A 14,760-nucleotide genomic window follows, 5' to 3' on the forward strand; every position below is an offset into this window, starting at 1 on the left:
TGGACCTCATAGTGGTCGTCACTTAGGAGACATTCATGAATAGCACAGAGTAGAGAGGCCGTTCTCCCCAGAGAGCTATTTACAATTACGTGCTTATTATCCTTCTAGCGCTCTACAACTTCGTGGAGAGAAGCCATTTCTAACGATTCACCGAGTTAATTATAACGACTACTTCCAGGGGCCGATGATGTTGGCATCTTCTTAATACTGCACATGCGCTTGTTTCGGCATGAATTTTATTATCTCGTCGATTTGTTCGGCGTCTTTCTACTGCAGGGAGACCTTCAGGTTCAATCCCTGCTGTATAGGATCCATTCTCTTAAGGATTCTGCTCTATTTATGTTTATGATGTAGTTCCTCTAGAGCTCTGAGCCTCCACTCCTTTAACAATTTCGGCACTAGCACTCCTTTCCACTGCAGGAAGATTCCCAAGTTCAATCCCTAATGAGTATAGAGACCCATTCTCTTGAGGATTCTGCTCTGTTTCAGACGAAGTTCCTCTATAGCTCTGAGCCTCTATAGAATGGAAATTCAATACTCCTTCAACAATTTCAGCCCTAACACCCCATTTATTCACTATTTCGGGATTGTTCTCCGCATACTCCTTGAGGTAACCTTCCATAATCGCAAGTTCAGGACGCTTGTCATCATCCTGGAAGAGCTGGGAGATCGAATATACGAGAATAGAAATTACCAAGCTAGTGATATATGTGATGAACACGTTCCGGCTGTCGTTTAGGCCAGCAGTCTGGTCGAGGCTTTTGGTCCAGCGGAACCCAAAATATATACCGAAGCCAATCAGCAGGGAGCAAAGCGAGGTTGTGAGGAGCATTTGAGGAGCCGAAACTGTGATTACGGAGGCTGCGCTAGGAGTGAAGCACTGGCTGATGATGCTTCTTTTGAAATTCCTCCGATCTCTCTCAGTTGGGTTGAAGTCGTCGGGATCGCTTGGTATAAAGTCGAGACGTATCCCAACTGCAGTATATATCATAAACCGAGCCAGCGGCCCAAGTAAAAGGTTAGAATAGTAATAGAACTTCTCGAGGAAAATAAGATCCCTCTGGTCACTAGGACGAGCGTCTTCTGTCCTAGGTAGGCGTGCTTCAAGTTGTGCTTGATGTTCAGCGCGAGTTTGTTCACCAATCATGGATTGGCGTTCGAATTTATTACTGATTTTTTGGGCGATTTCACCCAAAGAAGGAACGAGCCTCCCGGTATCCATGATACGTCTACCCCCACGAATCCAAAGCCTCACTTGTTCTGCTTGAAGTAACCGTCCCAACATGCGTTGCTGGGTAGTGGCATAGTAGACTGCCATGAGAGAAGTCGTTAGGCTAAGCACAAAAGCTCCTCGAGCAACCCAATGAGTCTGGCTTAAAGAATCTAATGACAATCCCGTAATAGCAATTTGGGCCACAATAGCTGCCTAATTGATGTTAGTGGAGTCCCACAACGATAATAGATATACAAACAGCAACTGCAATCATAGTGCATTCATCAAGGATCGATTTCTTGAAAGTCATCGCATCCTCCTCTTTGAGTTGGCCTATAACCTGCGCTTCTATTCGCCATGTAGCGCGACTTCCAAAGAGTAAAAGAGGTATGCTAGAAAGCCCATATAACATAAATAGCTTGAAGGCTCGAACAGCAGTCCTGGCGAGTAAATCAGCGACTTCAAGCGAAATAAAAAGTAGTTCGACCATCCTAAGGTTTATGAAAGTTATTAACCCGTAGTTAGAATTACCACGAGTCGGGAGACTTCCAAATATCAGAGGGACAGATCTTTCCCCGTGTATGATGTCCAACTTCCGGTGAATGGGGCAGAGCTGAAATGTTGTGCCTTGTCCTGTTCACGGCGGCTATTGACAAAGTGGCTAGCCAATCATTCCCCCTACACATTTCGCCAGAACACACCTTTCTCGCAGAGACATTCAACTGTACGGCTATTTTTTTAAATATATATATATATATATGTTTTACTTATGGTACTACTAGATCTAAATATAAAAACGCTTAAGAATCGCTATTCTGCTTGCTGATCATGCCGATATCACCTCCCCGCTCTCCACTCTCCTAACACCCTCCACCCACATCCCACCCGCCCTGCACTACCGCCGAAGATAGGTTCCTAGGGAAATAGAAGTGATTCTCAAATCAACCCAGCCAACCCAGTTGGAGCCACCAGAAGGGCCCCACAGCTCAAGCCCTAACATAGCGATGTTACAAGTGTCGAACCCAGTCCTCTGCATCCCCCGCCCTGGCGCAAATTCTACTCCTACCACAGGCCACATAGTATATAAAGAAGAGGAAGAAGAGAACACCACGGTATACTTACCAATGTCAAAGAATTTAAAGTAGAAGCAGGGGTGTTGGTTGCAGAAGGTTGCAGACCTAGCGGTTTAGGGGGATGGTGGCAGAGGAGTGCCCCCCCCCCCCCCGACGATCCCAGGATCGATGATAGAGCAAGTGAGAAACCCAGTCGACAGCGAGATACCCAACGACAAGACAGCCCATCAGTGACAGGAACTCTCCGACAACAAGAACGTCCCCAACGGCAGCACGGCATCTCACTACCGTTTTGCGGGTGGCTGGTTACCTCCCTCCTCAGCGCCTCGTTTCCGTTTAAGCTCGTTAAGTCCCGCGTCTATCCCTGCGAACGTGAGGCGAACCTGTTGTTAGACTTCCTTGATGTCGCTCACCTTGAGCTTTTTTGAGGGGTTCCTGGCAAACTCGCTGCGGACAATGAATAGCCTATATAGCACTTGCTAGCATCTCTATGGGAAGGTAAGTCGTCGTTGTGGGAATCGTAAATCCAGAAAAGTCACATTATCACGAGTTTATCATATACAACTTCTAACAATATCATACAACATTTATAATAAAAAAAGGCCATTCATGAATTATCATGTAATTCCCTAAACTACTCCTCCATCCCCCCGACCACTACCCTTCAACATCTATTAACATTCCATCCTTCCTGTACTAGCAAAGGAACAGCAGCGGCTCTCAGATAAACCTAACCAACCCAGCCATACAATCCACCCCTCCCCCGCCACAATCCCCCATACTCCTCCTCCTTCCCTCCCCCAGCCCAACGCTCCCATGATACCCGATAATACATAAAAAACCCCCCAGACGACAGCCAGAAACCCACCGACAAAACAGCCAGCCCACCAGTGACAGCAACACCAACCCCGACAACAAGAACGTCGCGACAACAGCCCCCACCTAGCACAGCACCCCACCACCGGTTACGTAGACGATATCAGATTCATCACCTTCCTCCTCAACGTCTGAATGCAACAGATCACCACTTCCGTATCCAGCGTCGTCCTCTTCTTCCTCGTCGTCATCCCTTGCCGGGGGAGCGTCGCTCTCGTCCTCCTCGTCTCCGCTATCATTCTCTTGTGGTCTATAATCATCTCCGCTGTCCTCTTGCAGCTCATCATTCTCGTCCTTGCATGTTATACTACTACTACACACACACGCCCCACAGAGCCAGACGTAAACAGAGACACGGTGCGCGCCCCTGCGAAGGGTCCGCGACTCCTGGTGGTTCTATATGATCTAGGAGGGGGGGCGGCGGGGGTATTTATATGAAAATGGGGAGAAGGGGTTGTGTGTAGAGGGGGAGGAGTATGGGAGTTAGAGATGACGAACTGTGTATCACCCATACATCATCACAACTTCCCACACAGGCGCAAGCGAGAGCTGTTATCAAGTCAGTAACAAAAAACGTCAACCATGAATGAATGAATGAATGAATGGTTATGCAATTCTCCCACCCACCCAGCTAACCCCCTTTCCTCTTTTTCTCCCTTCCTTCTCCCCCCTACCTCCCTCGCACCTTCATCCCTCACAACTACCCTCCGTTCTTCTTCTTCCTCCTCCTCATCACCCACCCAGAGCAATCACAACAAAAATCGTTGCAAAGAAAAGATGCCACAGCACAATCATCCATCCATCCCACCAACCATTAAACCACTAGAGCAGAGCGAATGTCAAGTTAAGCAGGCATGCACAAAAAAAAATGATAGACCCCCAGAGCAACGAGTCCTAAAAGCACAGCAAGTCAAGTAGCGAGAGCAAAAAGACAGATAATTCTCAAGTCACCCTCCATTATCCATCACCATTTCCCCCCACAACGCGCTCAATAAGGTCCCACGATGAAGAGGTCGTAACATATTATGTCTTTGTCTAGCTCGACTTGCACTACTAATCACAAAGTTAAAAAAAAACCACAACGACGACAAAACGCCCTCCTCTCCTCTCCTCTCCTCAAAACTTTCCACTCGTATCTCTCTCTCTCTCTCATGAAAAAAACACACTAGCTACATTTACAATGCGAGAAGACCACCAAGGACAGCCATGCCGACAACGAAGACGCTTGAGACCTTGAGGCTGCCAGCGGCATCCTTAGTAGAGTCGCTGCTTCCGGAACCGCTGTCGGTCTGGCCGCTGGTGGATCCGGAGAGCGTGGTCTGGACGTTGTCGCTCTGGGCCTGGCAGAAGACGTCACCCTTGACGACCTGGGCATCGTGGAGCTTGTTGAAGTCGTTGCAGGAGAAGTTGGCAGAGGTCTGGGCGTTGAACGTACCCTGGACATCGGCGAGGGCGGGGAAGGCAGCCCTGGGGGAGAAAAGAATGTTAGCATTGTGTCATTTACGTTAGTAGGCGTGCAGGAAGGACATACTTGGTGAAGTTTCCGGAGATGGAGATGGCACCAGCAGCGCTCTTGAGGGCCGGGAATCCGGTGATGTCCAGAAGCTTGCTGTTGTTGGCGATCAAGAGACCACCTCCGATGGTCTGGAGAAGCGGCATGGAGATGTTGGTCAACGAAGAGTCGGCAACGAAAGCAACGTCACCTCCGACCTTGGTCAAGTTGGGGGCCATAACCGACTCCATGTAGGATCCGTAGACACCAAAGGTGGAGTTGACAACCTTCAGGGAAGGGATGCTGAGGCTGGAAACGTTGCGGACGGTCATGTTGAAGGCCCAGATCAGGTTAGGGAAGGTAAGCTCCAGGTTGGGGCCGTTGTTGTTGATGATGAGCGCCTGGGAGATGTTGCCAACCTGGGTCTCGATCTTGCGGAGGTAGGCGTTGTTGGTGATCTCGAAGCTGTCGACGGTGGCAAGGTTGATACCATCGAGGCTGGTCAGGGCAGTATCAGTGATGAAGACGGACTTGGCCTTGGTGACACCGGTGGTGAAGGTGAGCGCCTGGAGAGCATTGAGGGTCGTCCACGAGATGGCGCCGACCTGGGACAGCGATGGGAACTCGAGGCTGGACATGGTGGTCAAGCTGGTGAACTTGATGGTTCCGCTGATGGAGCCGAGCGAGGTGGCGGAAAGGGCAGTCAGCTTGACGGCCTGGTTGGCAATCAAGTCACCGTTGAGCTGTTGGATGCCGTTGAGAGCAATGCCTCCGGATGGGACATCTTTGGAGATCTGGATGTTACCGGTGAAGGTCGTGCAACCGGCAAGGGCATCAGCATCGGACTGGCTGCTGATGATCACCGTTGTCTGCTTGCAGGCGGGGTTTGTGGGAGCTGTAGAGAGGTCCAATTAGTAAATTGCTTTGACCGGTGACATAACCTTCAATGTGAAGATTCTGCCCCTTTAAGGAATTGTAGAGAAAAACTAACCGGCAGTGGCCATGCCGAGGACCGCGAGGGCCGGCACCAAGTAGTTGACGAGCATTGTGAAGGAAGGATACTGAGGAAGTGTCAGTTGTGTGGTTCAATTGAGGTGTAAAATTGTGTTTTGCGGATAGCGACGGGAATGTGATGGCGCGTCGACGGATTGATTCGGAGGATGGCAGCGGCGCGAGGTGATGTTGATGTCGATGATGAAGGTATTCGTGGGTTCGATCTGGGGGTTCTGGAATAATACCTTTTGATGGAAAGTTGATTACTTTTGTCTATCTGCTAGACCGGGAAAGTATATGGGCTGTGTGTGGTACAGCGAATAAAATAAACTCGGGATAGAGTAGATTGGAAGAAGGCGGATTGGAGAATTGAAGCTGTGGGAAGAAAGAGCTGAAGACGGGTATGTAATTAAACGAATGTCTTGTGAATGAGTCTCACAAATAAAAGAGGAAGTCGCAGGACGGACGAAGTCGCTGCAGATAGAATAGTTGGCTTGGAAGGAAGGAAGGAGGCGAGAAGATGAAGGGGAGACGAGACGAGAAGGGGAAGAGTCTGGGACAGTGGAGACAGGCAGTAACAGTAGTAACGAACTGGGAATGGGTGGTGGGAGGAGTGGGAGGAGTGGGAGGAGGGAAAGAGCGAGGGAGCGACGACGAGGCCAAGGTAAACCAAGACATAGCAAGACACCACAACAAGGTAGTTCAGGTACGAGGAAATTGGCTGCGGGTGTGGGTGTGTAGTCAGGTACCGATAGAGGTAGGATGAGGTACTAGTGGATGCTGAGAGCAGTATAGTGGCAGTAGAGTGTAGTAGAAGTGGAGGTGGCAGTACCAAGTACCAGAGAGGGACGATGGAGATACTTGGAGCTACACAACGGGGAAAATCCTGTTGTGGGCGAGTCTCCAGTGGTGATTTATGGTGATTTATGGTCATTTATACAGAAGATATCCACAGTGTTATACAGAATCATACAACAATGCTATGCACAACACCATACAATGCCATAAAATGCCATACAAAGTTCCCATACAAAGTCCCATACAAAGTTCCATACAAAGCCCCATACAAAGCCCCATACTGTGGTTGTAAACTGCTTTTGTGCAGACAACCCTCTCTCCCACTACTTCCACCATCCTAAATAAAGGGCAACTCTACAGCAGAATCAACACCAGGGCAATCCCACTATCCTACTATCCCAATCCCACTACCACCACCATCCTAAATAAAGGAAGTCAAGGGCAGGTACAGTACAAAGAGGGTTCAACACCATCTCCATCCCCAGCATAACCAACCTCCAAAAACCTGCTTTTGGCAACTTATCTCTCTACCAATCTCTGCTGCTGTATTCTCCCAATCTCTGCTCTGCTCTCTACTCCACCAATCTCTCTACCAATCTCTATCAATCCCCAACCATCTCCAACTAACCAACCCTCTAGCACCCGCTCCGTTAGCACCGTCGCCCATCCCGACACCCATCAGACCATCCCGAAAACTAGCCTCGCCGAAAACAAACCCTCAAAAGAACTGGTTGTGCTGTGGCTGTTGTGCCTGGTTCCCGTTCTCCATTCCAAAAAATCAGCAATATCTGCAGCAAATATCTCCATCCCCACCACCAAACACCACCAACCCACAAATCCCAAAAATCATGCAGCCACACAACAACCCACCCGTCCACTACTGCACCACCACCTCCACCACCTCCACCTCCACCAGCCAAACCATACCATGACCAGCTGTACCATGGCCCCATCACCGCAAAAACTCCCACCAAGAAACAAGCTTCCATCTCTCTCCTTCCCCTGCTGGCCCTCACCATCCAGTCATGTGCTCGTACCACAGTACAAGCCGCCTATACAGAGAGTACAGAGGGTGTACATCCCTCCATCCCCCCATCCAAAACTACTGCATGCGCAATCCCGACTCGACTGTACAGTACAGCGAAACAGGATGCGCGGTGTTATGAAACACGGCGAGGGGGGGAGGGATACACTGATCTTCGATGCTGCCAAATCAACGACAGCGTTACTGACAGTTGGCAGTGTGGTCGGAAACAGCTGTCGCCGGGATGTCATGTGTCTGTCAACACGGCAGCAGCCATCTATCTACTTACGACTCGCCTCGGGCAGAAGAAAGCTATGTCATCGCTATTGTATCGCCACCACCGCCGCGGCGCCGCGGGAGCCGGTGAGACACGGAGCTGGGCAGCTGTAGCCCATCGTATACGTCGTTGGTTTAGTGCATACATAAATAAACACGAACGCCTCCATACATCGCCTCTGATGTCACCTCAGGACGCCACACTGCGGTGTTGGTGTAGTGGTGCTGTAAAATACGACATGCGGGGATCTATCTAATTGTAGACGAACGCACGCAACGCACGCACACGACGCATTGTTCGATTTATCGAAATGGCACTCTACTAATTAATTGATGACTTCTTTTCTAATTTGCCGCGGCGGTCGGTGGGCGGCGTAGTGCAGCAGGTAGGAGCAAAGCAAATTTCGCCAGTAGAACGTACATCCAGGCCAGGCTGGGCTATCCGCTGGCTGGCAATTTACCCAAAATAGGTATTTATGTATCCTCCCCGCGGCGAAATCTCTCATCTCCCACCTCCCGATCACTCACCGCAATCACCTCATTATCATCGTCGTCGTCCTCAAGTTACGATCACCCCCCTCATCACCGATAACTCCATCTCCATATCTCATCAATATCCCCCCAAACAAATCCCATTATTCCCGCCCGTTGATCACCGCAGCACCACCATCAATCGCAATCTTACTCCACCACCACCGCCAATCTTCATTCCCCCTGCTAACTCCCGCTAACCGCCTCTCGCCTAGCGCGGGGGACGGATGTGCAATCGTGAGATTTGGGGGCGCGCGGGACGGGTACTTCGGGGTACATACAACTTTACTTGGTGAAGAGAAGAGACAGGGGTTAGGCGCCACTGCTGGGACAGGACTTGTAGCGATCTGTGAGGATTTTTGTGTGTGCTGGGTGGTTGTGGTGGTGGTGGCGGTTGTTGCTGGTGATGCGGGATGCGAGATGCGCTGGTGGAGATGCTAGATTGTGGGTTTTTAATAGATGCTGGCTGGACTGTGGGTTCTATATGGATTGAATTGACTAGGCCGGACTAGATTGAATTGACTGGACTAGACGGGAGTGAAGTGGATTGGATTGGACGCCATTAGAGCACGCCGGAACCGGTTACTGCATGATGCGTGCAAGCCGAGCTCTAGGCTTTACGGCGGTGGTGATGCTATTTCAGCACGGGCGGCATGGCGTTTATGTTTGTGCATACCAAGGGAAAGGGGAGGCGGTGGGGTCTGCTTTGGGAACTACGTGCCGGCCTATATTTGAGGTATGGGTAAGGGGGGTTATGTGGTTACGCCTGAGACTTTCTAAATATGGTATTTATGAAGCATTTATGATTTCAGGTAATGAAAATTTATATTTCTCAAGTTTTTATTTACTTTTTTTATACGTTTTACACACCGGTGACTAGACATCCAACTGCTCTTACCATACATATCGCTCCCTGAGCAAAAAAATACGTAAGTAAACCACATACCCAAACCCCTAAAACACACACATATATATATATTTTTGGGGGATTTATAATATTTCAGGGTATCGTATCAAAAACCACACATAAGTCGTCAGTCAGCCACCTAAAACATCTATCAAACACAGACAGTCGTCAGCCACCTAAAACACTAATCATTCAAGCACGGCAGTATCGACATCCTCTACTCTCCACATATACCACATAAACACGCTCCTGCGTAACAGCGTTAGTAAGGGCACACGTTTTTTCTTCTTGTTTTTTTTTTCGTATACTCTTTCGGTATACAGAGTATATAGAATAGTAAACGTACCTATACGGCGCGAATTTCTCGGCCATCTCTAGCATATCTTTTTCGGACATGTATTTCCACTTCCCCCCTCCCTTGGCTTTGAGTTTCGAGATGTCCCGGCCGGCGAGGGATGCCATGCCTCTCCTATTTCTCTGTCAGCGCCCCATCACATGAACCCCTTTCCTTCCCCCTTTCCCTGGGCCAAAAAAAAACAGAAGGATATAACTCACTGCACCCCCAAATCCCCCGTCGAAAAAACATCCAACCTCTTCAACCCAAAACAAGCAAACATCTCCACCGACCACTTCCCCAGCCCCCTCACCGCAATCAACTTCTCAAACACCTCCTCATACGCCCCCTCCACCAGCATCTCCGCCGTCAGCTCCCCGCTCGCGAATTTCTCGGCAAGGCCTTGGATGTACTCCGCTTTGCGCTGCGAGAGGCCTGCTGTGCGTAGCGTTTCGAGGGAGGTGGTGGAGACGGCTAAGGGGGTGGGGAAGACGTGGAGGGAGGCGTCGGGTTCGGTGGCGTTGAAGAGGGCGACGAAGCGGGCTTTGATACTCTTTGCCGCTGCGCCGGAGACCTGGGTGTCGTTAGCAAGCTCACTTCGACTCAACTCAACCAATCTTGATAAAAGGAAGGAAAACGCACCTGCTGTCCAATAATCCCACTCGTCAAATTCACAAACGGATCAACCACCTCCGCCAACCCCTCCCTCGAAAAAACCTTACAATGATGCTTCTCAACCACAATCTTCAACTTCGGCTCAACCTTGACCAAATGATCAAGCGCCTGTTGTAGGATATTCCCCGTCGTCAACCTCCCTCCCCCCGGCCCCAGCCCCGTCCCTTCCCCTAATCGACCTGCAAACCCCTTAACGGGCGACGCATCAACCGTAGCTTTCGCAGCGAATAACCGCGATGTTAGGGGAGATATCACAGCTGCGTTGGTGCCGAATGGGTCGGCGAGTCGGTCGAGCGCTGCGTGAGGTGGGTGCAGGGTTTCGAGGGGGCGCGAGGCGCCGGCCATTTCGTTGATTCCTGCTGGAGTAGACGGGGGGTGGGGAGCTGTGGTGCGAGCGGTCTTGCGTTTTGGCGTCGAAGGGGGAGGTAAGGTGGGTTCATCATCGGTCGAGGTGGTGGTAGCGGTTGGGGTTTTGCGCTTCCTCGAGTTCTTAGGCGGTGCCACGACGGCCGCAGGAGCCTCATTTTTGGGCACAAGATTGCTCGCCGCGCTCAAACGGCTGGAACGACGCGTTGCCATTGCTGCGAGTGAGGATTGGCGGATGGTGATAAGATGGACGCGGTGCATTACCTTGATGATGAGGTGGGGAGATTGGTTCACGTGATTGCGTGAGCGAGAAGGACACGAAAGGGCGTGATTTGAAATGAGACAACGCCGTTGGGTAATAACGTGGGGGAACCGGAGTCCCTTGCTCTAGGGGGCAGGCGCGATGATGGGTCAACAGGGATCACGGGTAGGTTCTGTGTCTGTGTAATGGGGAATTCTGCAGGAGCTGTTTGTTGAAGATTTGTTTTCTGTATTGTACAACGTTGGACGAAGGCTTTCATACATTACATAGTTATTATATATATTCGGTAGATTGTCCATCTGGAAGCTTGAGGGAACTCTTTTCAGTTGGCTTTATCATCCTCTCGCTTATGATTGATACGACCACCGATACCACAGACTGGTACGTACTTTCTTCTGCAGCAGCTGCGGCTCGAGGCCACCCTACACTCCGCGCTACTACATACATACAGTAGCCTCGTCTCGAATTCATCAAATCGAGCGCTTGGCATCATTACATTCGTTCAAGGGTGACAGCCTCGCCCAGCACAGCACAGCACAGCACACAAGAAAGTTCGTCATCAATTCATTTCCCAATCCCCCCAACGGTCGTTACTTCAATTTTATATCACACGCCTGCTCCATCGCGGCGTACAAAAACCCCCCATCGCAGCTACATTATAACCACACCATAACTACCCCTTGCATCAAAAAGGACCCCTCGTTCAGCCACGACACCCCCTTCCTTCGTTTCGCCGCGGGCGACCCGCTCCAACCAACCCAATGCTCCTCCCTAAAGGCGGCGCGACGACGACGTGGAAGTCGGCGCGCTCCCGCTTCCCGCCCTCGCGCGCGGTGTGGGTGTTTGTTACGAGGACGAGGTTTCTGCTTGGAGTTGCGCTGTTTGGGGTTGTGCTTTTGACATGGAGGAGTATTCGGGCTTCGGCGGCGGATATGCAGAGGTAAGTGGTGATAGCGCGATTCTTAAATTATGCCCCCTTTGAAGACCAAAAATAGGAACATCTGCTGATGAGATGGGAATAGGTTTTACTGCTGGGGACCGTCCAAGTCGCCCATGGACATGTCGTCGAACGAGTACAGCGAGTGGACACGCAACCTCCAGACGCCGGTGCTGTTTAACCACCACGCCCCCATCACCATCAACTCCTCCACCATCCAACGCATCGACATGAACACCTTCACCTCCACCCCCACCGCAGCCGCCAACAACGAGCGCGTCCTCCTCCTCACGCCCCTCCGCGACGCCTCCGCCTACCTCAGCAAATACTTCGACCTCATCTCCCAACTCACCTACCCCCACCACCTCATCGACCTCGGCTTCCTCGTCGGCGACTCTACAGACGACACCCTCGCCGTTCTCTCCAAGGAGCTGGAACGCATCCAGAAGCACCAGGACAGCGTGTCCTTCAACAGCGTGACGATCATCGAGAAGGACTTCGGCGCCGATGAGATAGTAGGCATGGACGTCGCCGACCGACATGGGTTCGAGGCGCAGGCGCCGCGGCGGAAGTCGATGGCGCGGGCGCGCAACTACCTGCTGTATGCGACGATGAAACCCGAGCATTCGTGGGTGTACTGGCGGGACGCGGATATTGTGGAGAGCGCGCCGGAGATCCTGGAGGACCTGATTGCGCATGACAAGGATGTGATTGTGCCGAATATCTGGTTCCATCGGTATAAGGAGGTGGATGGGAAGATGGTGGATGTGGAGGGAAGGTTTGATTATAATTCGTGGATTGAGACGGATAAGGGGAGGAAGCTGGCGGCGAAGTTGGCGAAGGATGATATTCTTGTGGAAGGTATGTTGTGTGTGATTATGTATGTGAGGGGCAAGGCTGATTGGGGATAGGTTACAAGGACCATTATGATACTGGCAGGCGGTATATGACGACAGAAGGCGACTATCGCGAAGACAAGGACGTCGAGTGGCAGCTCGATGGCATTGGAGGCGTCAATATTGTCGTCAAAGCTGATGTCCACAAGTCTGGTACGTCCCCTCTCCCTCTGACTTGGCAGGAAGCACGCATATCCTAACACCCACCACAGGCATCAACTTCCCCTGCTACGCCTTCGAAAACCAAGCCGAGACAGAGGGCTTCGCAAAGATGGCTAAGCGCGCGAAATACGAAGTCGTCGGCCTCCCCAACTACGTCGTCTGGCACATCGACACGGAGGAGAAGCCGCGCTAATACTTTTTTTATTCTTCTTCGTCTTTTATTTTACTTTTAATCCGGGGCAAGGGGATGATGGTGGGGGGAGGGAGTTGTACATAATAGGGGAAAAGACTGTTTGTATGAGAGAATGAAGAATGACATTGACTGGGCGGATTTGAGCGCACTTTTGACGCTCTGGCTCAGGCCTCGCTGGCTGCTGGCTGGTGGATTACTGGAAGTGGGCATGGCGGGATGGATGTCTACCGTACCAGATGGGACTCGAGGCCATGAGGATGAGAGACTCGAGTCACCATTCTACTTGGCTGGCGTGTATAACATTTTGACGGATGAGATGGGAGGGCCTTCATGGATGATGCGCTGGTTTTTGGGGGGGTGTGTTAGCGCGAGGCCTGTCTTCTTTCTCTCTCTCACTTTCTCGGGGGGTGCTTGGTTGACGACGTGGGTGTAGCTATGGCTGCGTTTTGTCGTTAGGGATGGGGTGAGGTCATAGCCTGTGTAGTGCTGGGTGGTTTTGCTCGGCGCTCATTCTCTGTAGATATGTTTATACGAGAATGCTGATGAAGAGAATGTGAAGTAATTGGAAGGCTAATAATATTTGGAACCTCATTTGTGACTTTTTGTAGATTGTATATATGGGCAGTGTCTCCTTGGCGGCAAAAGCCAATGAGATTGCTGGAATTCGTAAGCATTGCTGTCGAGCTGTAACAAAAATATAAATATTGTCACTGAAGGCCAGCATCCTTACAGGAAATAGATTATAGAGTAAACACTGTTTAGTTATAGGACGTGATCCCATATACCAATGCGTCATGTGAGCCAGACAACACATGTTAACAAACATCACGCACCAGTCACCCCCCCCCCCACACACGACTCCATCCACTCTGTAACGACATCGTTTGATTCATCTATATCTTCAAAATCTCTCTGATCAACCCGATACAATACAACACTGGCCTCCACCACAGTGCCAGCCTCTCCTCTAACCCTCCCCATCCAAAAACACCCCTTCTATTTCCTTTATACACTTCTCTCCTCCTCTCCACACACTTAACGGCGCTTCACAACCAGCGAATCCAAATCATCGCGCTCCTTCAGCTCAGCCTCGATCTCGCGGATGATGGGCGAGAGGTATGGGGTATCCTGTTATGTGTCAGCTATCATCCTTATATCGTGGCGATTCGAGGGCGCATATGTACCTCCTCGGGGGGAGTCTGCTGCTCCTTTGGCAACAGCTGGTGAGAGAGCGAGCACTGCGGGTGGTGTCAGTATGGTCTGATATGTATGGGTAGTTGACTATGGTGTGTGGTGAGAGCGTACCTGGAAAGCGCGGCGGAGGCGGAAAACGCGGTCATAGGACTCCTTGGGCGGGAGACGCTTGATGGCCTGGAGAACGACGTCGGACTCCTCGGGGATGAGGTCATCGGCTCTGCAGCACAACTTGTTAGTTTTCTTGCTCCCTCCATGACACCCGGCCGGGGCGTGGGATGGCAATTGGGACGGGGAAGTTCCTTACCTCAACCCGAGCTTTCTGTAGCCGGCGGCATTGGCGTACCAGTTGGCGAAGGGGGTGAGGAAGCGCTGGAGGAAGGGGCGCTTGAGCACGTAGGGCGCGAGGGATGGTTGGGACATGATTGCTGGCAGTCGTCGTCGAATGGAGGATGATGTTCTTTTCGCTGTGGGGGAGGGATCTCGTCGTCGTCGTCGTGGATTGACTTGCCACGGGCGAAAGAAAGCTTCCGGATGATGGATTTTGGGACTAGACTG

At 51.1% G+C, this 14,760-nt stretch overlaps 6 protein-coding genes across 6 annotated transcripts; 2 read left to right on the forward strand and 4 right to left on the reverse strand.

The window, feature by feature from the left end:
- Nucleotides 1-87: 87 nt before the first annotated feature.
- VE01_09514 (uncharacterized protein) lies at nt 88-1,826 on the reverse strand. The gene is made up of 2 exons (XM_018278927.2): nt 1,473-1,826; nt 88-1,426 (listed from the first exon to the last, which is right to left on the reverse strand). Exons 1-2 carry the CDS (start codon nt 1,701-1,703, stop codon nt 344-346), a joined length of 1,314 nt encoding a protein of 437 aa, XP_018125991.2. The 5' UTR covers nt 1,704-1,826; the 3' UTR covers nt 88-343.
- Nucleotides 1,827-3,798: 1,972 nt separating this feature from the next.
- Nucleotides 3,799-6,489, reverse strand: VE01_09515 (uncharacterized protein). The gene is made up of 4 exons (XM_018278928.2): nt 5,893-6,489; nt 5,646-5,715; nt 4,694-5,549; nt 3,799-4,629 (listed from the first exon to the last, which is right to left on the reverse strand). Exons 2-4 carry the CDS (start codon nt 5,698-5,700, stop codon nt 4,338-4,340), a joined length of 1,203 nt encoding a protein of 400 aa, XP_018125992.2. The 5' UTR covers nt 5,701-5,715; nt 5,893-6,489; the 3' UTR covers nt 3,799-4,337.
- Nucleotides 6,490-9,108: 2,619 nt separating this feature from the next.
- MAG1 (3-methyladenine DNA glycosylase) lies at nt 9,109-11,093 on the reverse strand. Its single transcript, XM_018278929.2, has 4 exons — nt 10,160-11,093; nt 9,739-10,091; nt 9,530-9,652; nt 9,109-9,432 (listed from the first exon to the last, which is right to left on the reverse strand). The coding sequence occupies exons 1-4, from the start codon at nt 10,817-10,819 to the stop codon at nt 9,372-9,374; spliced, it is 1,197 nt and encodes a 398-aa protein (XP_018125993.2). The 5' UTR covers nt 10,820-11,093; the 3' UTR covers nt 9,109-9,371.
- A 214-nt stretch (nt 11,094-11,307) lies between these two features.
- Nucleotides 11,308-13,055, forward strand: VE01_09517 (uncharacterized protein). The gene is made up of 4 exons (XM_018278930.2): nt 11,308-11,760; nt 11,843-12,618; nt 12,669-12,806; nt 12,866-13,055. Exons 1-4 carry the CDS (start codon nt 11,582-11,584, stop codon nt 13,006-13,008), a joined length of 1,236 nt encoding a protein of 411 aa, XP_018125994.1. The 5' UTR covers nt 11,308-11,581; the 3' UTR covers nt 13,009-13,055.
- Nucleotides 13,056-13,595, forward strand: VE01_10838 (uncharacterized protein). The gene has a single exon (XM_059464287.1). The coding sequence runs from the start codon at nt 13,121-13,123 to the stop codon at nt 13,439-13,441; it is 321 nt and encodes a 106-aa protein (XP_059320270.1). The 5' UTR covers nt 13,056-13,120; the 3' UTR covers nt 13,442-13,595.
- Nucleotides 13,596-14,712, reverse strand: QCR7 (Cytochrome b-c1 complex subunit 7). Its single transcript, XM_018278931.2, has 4 exons — nt 14,510-14,712; nt 14,314-14,422; nt 14,193-14,246; nt 13,596-14,136 (listed from the first exon to the last, which is right to left on the reverse strand). The coding sequence occupies exons 1-4, from the start codon at nt 14,623-14,625 to the stop codon at nt 14,044-14,046; spliced, it is 372 nt and encodes a 123-aa protein (XP_018126017.1). The 5' UTR covers nt 14,626-14,712; the 3' UTR covers nt 13,596-14,043.
- Between the last annotated feature and the right edge of the window lie 48 nt (nt 14,713-14,760).

The sequence above is a fragment of the Pseudogymnoascus verrucosus genome, assembly GCF_001662655.1.
Source record: "Pseudogymnoascus verrucosus strain UAMH 10579 unplaced genomic scaffold scaffold_65, whole genome shotgun sequence".
NCBI classification, from domain to species: Eukaryota; Fungi; Ascomycota; class Leotiomycetes; order Thelebolales; family Thelebolaceae; genus Pseudogymnoascus; species Pseudogymnoascus verrucosus.

What these genes read in the sequence shown, in the direction of transcription:
- VE01_09514 (XM_018278927.2), bottom strand. Translation starts at nt 1,703, where the DNA reads ATGGTCGAACTACTTTTTATTTCGCTTGAAGTCGCTGATTTACTCGCC. An exon ending in GCACTATGATTGCAGTTGCT is followed by an intron (nt 1,427 to 1,472) that starts GTTTGTATATCT and finishes AACATCAATTAG; the next exon opens with GCAGCTATTGTGGCCCAAAT.
- VE01_09515 (XM_018278928.2), bottom strand. Translation starts at nt 5,700, where the DNA reads ATGCTCGTCAACTACTTGGTGCCGGCCCTCGCGGTCCTCGGCATGGCC. An exon ending in CCTCGGCATGGCCACTGCCG is followed by an intron (nt 5,550 to 5,645) that starts GTTAGTTTTTCT and finishes ACCTCTCTACAG; the next exon opens with CTCCCACAAACCCCGCCTGC. An exon ending in ATCTCCGGAAACTTCACCAA is followed by an intron (nt 4,630 to 4,693) that starts GTATGTCCTTCC and finishes TTTCTCCCCCAG; the next exon opens with GGCTGCCTTCCCCGCCCTCG.
- VE01_09517 (XM_018278930.2), top strand. Translation starts at nt 11,582, where the DNA reads ATGCTCCTCCCTAAAGGCGGCGCGACGACGACGTGGAAGTCGGCGCGC. An exon ending in TCGGCGGCGGATATGCAGAG is followed by an intron (nt 11,761 to 11,842) that starts GTAAGTGGTGAT and finishes AGATGGGAATAG; the next exon opens with GTTTTACTGCTGGGGACCGT. An exon ending in AGCTGATGTCCACAAGTCTG is followed by an intron (nt 12,807 to 12,865) that starts GTACGTCCCCTC and finishes CACCCACCACAG; the next exon opens with GCATCAACTTCCCCTGCTAC.
- MAG1 (XM_018278929.2), bottom strand. Translation starts at nt 10,819, where the DNA reads ATGCACCGCGTCCATCTTATCACCATCCGCCAATCCTCACTCGCAGCA. An exon ending in ACGGGGGATTTGGGGGTGCA is followed by an intron (nt 9,653 to 9,738) that starts GTGAGTTATATC and finishes ACAGAGAAATAG; the next exon opens with GAGAGGCATGGCATCCCTCG. An exon ending in GAGAAATTCGCGCCGTATAG is followed by an intron (nt 9,433 to 9,529) that starts GTACGTTTACTA and finishes GCTGTTACGCAG; the next exon opens with GAGCGTGTTTATGTGGTATA.
- QCR7 (XM_018278931.2), bottom strand. Translation starts at nt 14,625, where the DNA reads ATGTCCCAACCATCCCTCGCGCCCTACGTGCTCAAGCGCCCCTTCCTC. An exon ending in TACAGAAAGCTCGGGTTGAG is followed by an intron (nt 14,423 to 14,509) that starts GTAAGGAACTTC and finishes GTTGTGCTGCAG; the next exon opens with AGCCGATGACCTCATCCCCG. An exon ending in AGCAGACTCCCCCCGAGGAG is followed by an intron (nt 14,137 to 14,192) that starts GTACATATGCGC and finishes GACACATAACAG; the next exon opens with GATACCCCATACCTCTCGCC.
- VE01_10838 (XM_059464287.1), top strand. Translation starts at nt 13,121, where the DNA reads ATGAAGAATGACATTGACTGGGCGGATTTGAGCGCACTTTTGACGCTC.